The sequence below is a fragment of the Phalaenopsis equestris genome, unplaced genomic scaffold (assembly GCF_001263595.1).
Source record: "Phalaenopsis equestris unplaced genomic scaffold, ASM126359v1 Scaffold000096, whole genome shotgun sequence".
NCBI lineage: Eukaryota > Viridiplantae > Streptophyta > Magnoliopsida > Asparagales > Orchidaceae > Phalaenopsis > Phalaenopsis equestris.
In genome coordinates this window covers 615443-618338 of record NW_018164538.1, presented here as the reverse complement: position 1 = coordinate 618338, position 2896 = coordinate 615443, and the positions used below count along the sequence as shown (strand labels likewise).

Genomic DNA, 2896 nt, shown 5'->3' with positions numbered 1-2896 from the left:
ACTTGCACATGTGAAAATAAAGGTGGAGGAGCTCGACTGCGGCGGTCCGATAGTAGTGGAACTTGGGACTCCTCAAGCGGTTGGATCTTCCTTCAACCTTTACCACCAGGTTTAGATCTCAAGTTCCTTTTCATGATTAGAGTGAGGGTTTATTTATTGATTTTGTGAGTGACATTATCTATAAATACTGCTTGAATTTGGACCACTTCATCAGACGTCCCAGAGCGATTTGCTTGATTTGATGTTGTTCTTTGAGCATTTGACTGCCTTAATGAAGTCATGATTGAGTGATCACGAGCTCATTGGATTCAACTTGACAAAACTCTCGATTTGACTATATGTTTGTCAAATTTAGAATCTATTTTTCCATTAAATTATCCATCTAAAACTTCTAATTGTGCTTAAATAGTTTGATTCGGGCTTGATCGAACTCAAATCGAATATAAATCAGGCACAAACAATAAAATTTAAATCAAATAGTGAATTCATATTTTTGCAAGCTGGGAAGCTTTGTCGCAGTAGAATTAAAGACAAAACCGACTTCTATTTTAAGAGGGGAAAGTTATCTCTCTAAACTCAAAGTGGGAGGGATCGGAGCAACAAAATGCAAAGTGACAATATAAATAAAAATCTGAATTTGAGAGGTAAAGTTGGAATTTTAGAAAATAAAATTATTAAATTAATGATTAGAAACCTAAGAGAATAATTCAGGAATAATAATTATAACTGAACTATAACATATATAATTCTCTGCTGTAATGACAACAGTTGGATCGGTGGGTGCAGTAGCGACTTCTCAGAAGAATTGATATGATTTTATGGCTAAAGTTTTCTCTTCGAATATTTTTGGAGAATCATTTTTACATACTCTTTTAGTTTAGACTTTTCTTGTTTGTTTATAATTTTGTTTCTTTCATTTTTAAATATTTTTTAATATTGCACGAATTGAAGATTTATTTGTTATAGTCCTTTAGTCATATATTTCATTAAAACATTAAAAAAAAAATCAATTTTACAAGAATAACATATTTTTGTTTTCTTCCTAAAGAAGCTTTCCTCATAATATCACCGCTGATTCATCCTCATCCAGTGGCCCTGCCCTCGCCGACCATTTCTATCGCGGCTCCAGCAAAGTCGACCCGCCGCCCATTAGCATTTCGAGAAATCCACTTTACAGAATTCTACAGTCGTAGAACAGCCAAAAGACATTACTTCCTCTCTCACTCAATCCGCGTCCTTTTCCCACTCCTCCCACTATAAAACTCCTGTCCAGATCGATTCCCTCCAACCCACCAGCGCCACCATCCCCACACTCCACCACCAATCCACCATGAAGCTTTCAACTTTCTTCCTCCTCTTCCCAATCTTCCTCTCCCTCGCCACAGCTTGCGATAGATGCGTTCACAAATCCAAAGTCGCCGTTTTTTCTCCCCCCTCCTCTCTTCCAGGTAATCCCGCTGGCTTCCTATTATCTCCATCTACTCTTCTACATCTCTAATCACTAACCTCGCACTTGCAGCCGGAGCTTGTGGCTATGGCTCCTTGGCTCTCAACTTCAGTCATGGACTTATCGCCGCCGCAAGTTCTAAAATTTATCGCGATGGCGTTGGCTGCGGTGGCTGTTTCCAGGTGAGAAATTTTATCTATCGATTATTGCGATTTTGATGAGTTGAAAACTTTTGCGATTAATCGGGGATTGTGGAATCACAGATTCGGTGCAGGAATACAGAGCTCTGTAATGGAGCAGGGGTGAAGGTTGTGGTGACCGATCTTGATAAGAGCAATAGAACTGATTTTAGGCTCAGTTCTCGGGCCTTCGCTGCTATGGCGCGGCCGGGGATGGTCGCCGGACTGCAGACAGTTGGGGTGGTCGATGCAGAACACAAAAGGTAATGATTCTTCAGGTTATTTCCATGCTCTGTTCAGTTTTCTTCCGATGAACTGAAAGTTTGGGATATTATGATCGAGTTTTGTTCAGAATAATTTTTGAGATTATTGGATTTATTTTCTATTAAACGCAATATAAATTCTAATTATTTTTTCATTCATTATGCTAAATTCACTGTGTATATATATATATGTATATATATGATTAAATATATTTTATTATATTTTTCCTTCAAATCAATACATTTTTTTTAAACAATTAATTAATTATTATATCGAGGAAAAATACTCTTTCGGCCTATAATTTTATTTTATATTAAATTTCTCTTATATTTTAAATGTTAGAGAAATAGGTCCCAGCTTTATTAAATTTATGTAGTTGTTACGAGCGTAGGAAGCATTAATTTTCAATCCTATATAAAATTTCAACCTAATATAAACTAGTCAAACGAATAGACCAGTCATTTAAATGAAGCGGATTCAAATTTATTGACCCATACTAGATTTATGCGGACAATTGCAGGATTCCGTGCGACTATTCAAACAAGAACCTATCCATAAGAGTGGAGGAGAGCAGCCGGAGGCCCAGTTTATTAACGGTCAAACTTATCTACCAAGGTGGACAAACTGACGTCGTGGCAGTCGACGTGGCGCGGTTCGGTTCGCCAGCATGGCAGTTCATGACCCGGCTCAACGGCCCGGTCTGGACCACCAGGCAAGCACCGGGCGGCCCGCTTCAGTTCCGGTTCGTGGTGACGGGTGGGTACGACGGCAAGTGGGTGTGGGCCCAACAGGAGGTGTTGCCGGCTGAGTGGCGGTCCGGCGAGGTGTACGATACGGGAGTTCAGATCACCGATATAGCGCAGGAGGGCTGTTCTCCTTGTGACACGGAGGAATGGCGGTGAAAATAACGGTGGTGGGTTTTTGTTCCTTTTTTACGCCTAAATAAGAAAGGAAACCATATAATGTAAAAGATCAGAAGGTTATAATTGTAAGTATATGGTTTTAT

At 39.3% G+C, this 2896-nt stretch overlaps 1 protein-coding gene across 1 annotated transcript; it reads left to right on the top strand.

Moving 5' to 3' along the window:
* Nucleotides 1-1052: 1052 nt before the first annotated feature.
* On the top strand, nt 1053-2890 carry LOC110020430 (expansin-like A1). The gene is made up of 4 exons (XM_020718527.1): nt 1053-1448; nt 1520-1629; nt 1711-1889; nt 2411-2890. Exons 1-4 carry the CDS (start codon nt 1331-1333, stop codon nt 2790-2792), a joined length of 789 nt encoding a protein of 262 aa, XP_020574186.1. The 5' UTR covers nt 1053-1330; the 3' UTR covers nt 2793-2890.
* Nucleotides 2891-2896: the final 6 nt, after the last annotated feature.

What these genes read in the sequence shown, in the direction of transcription:
- LOC110020430 (XM_020718527.1), top strand. Translation starts at nt 1,331, where the DNA reads ATGAAGCTTTCAACTTTCTTCCTCCTCTTCCCAATCTTCCTCTCCCTC. An exon ending in TCCCCCCTCCTCTCTTCCAG is followed by an intron (nt 1,449 to 1,519) that starts GTAATCCCGCTG and finishes TCGCACTTGCAG; the next exon opens with CCGGAGCTTGTGGCTATGGC. An exon ending in GCTGCGGTGGCTGTTTCCAG is followed by an intron (nt 1,630 to 1,710) that starts GTGAGAAATTTT and finishes GTGGAATCACAG; the next exon opens with ATTCGGTGCAGGAATACAGA.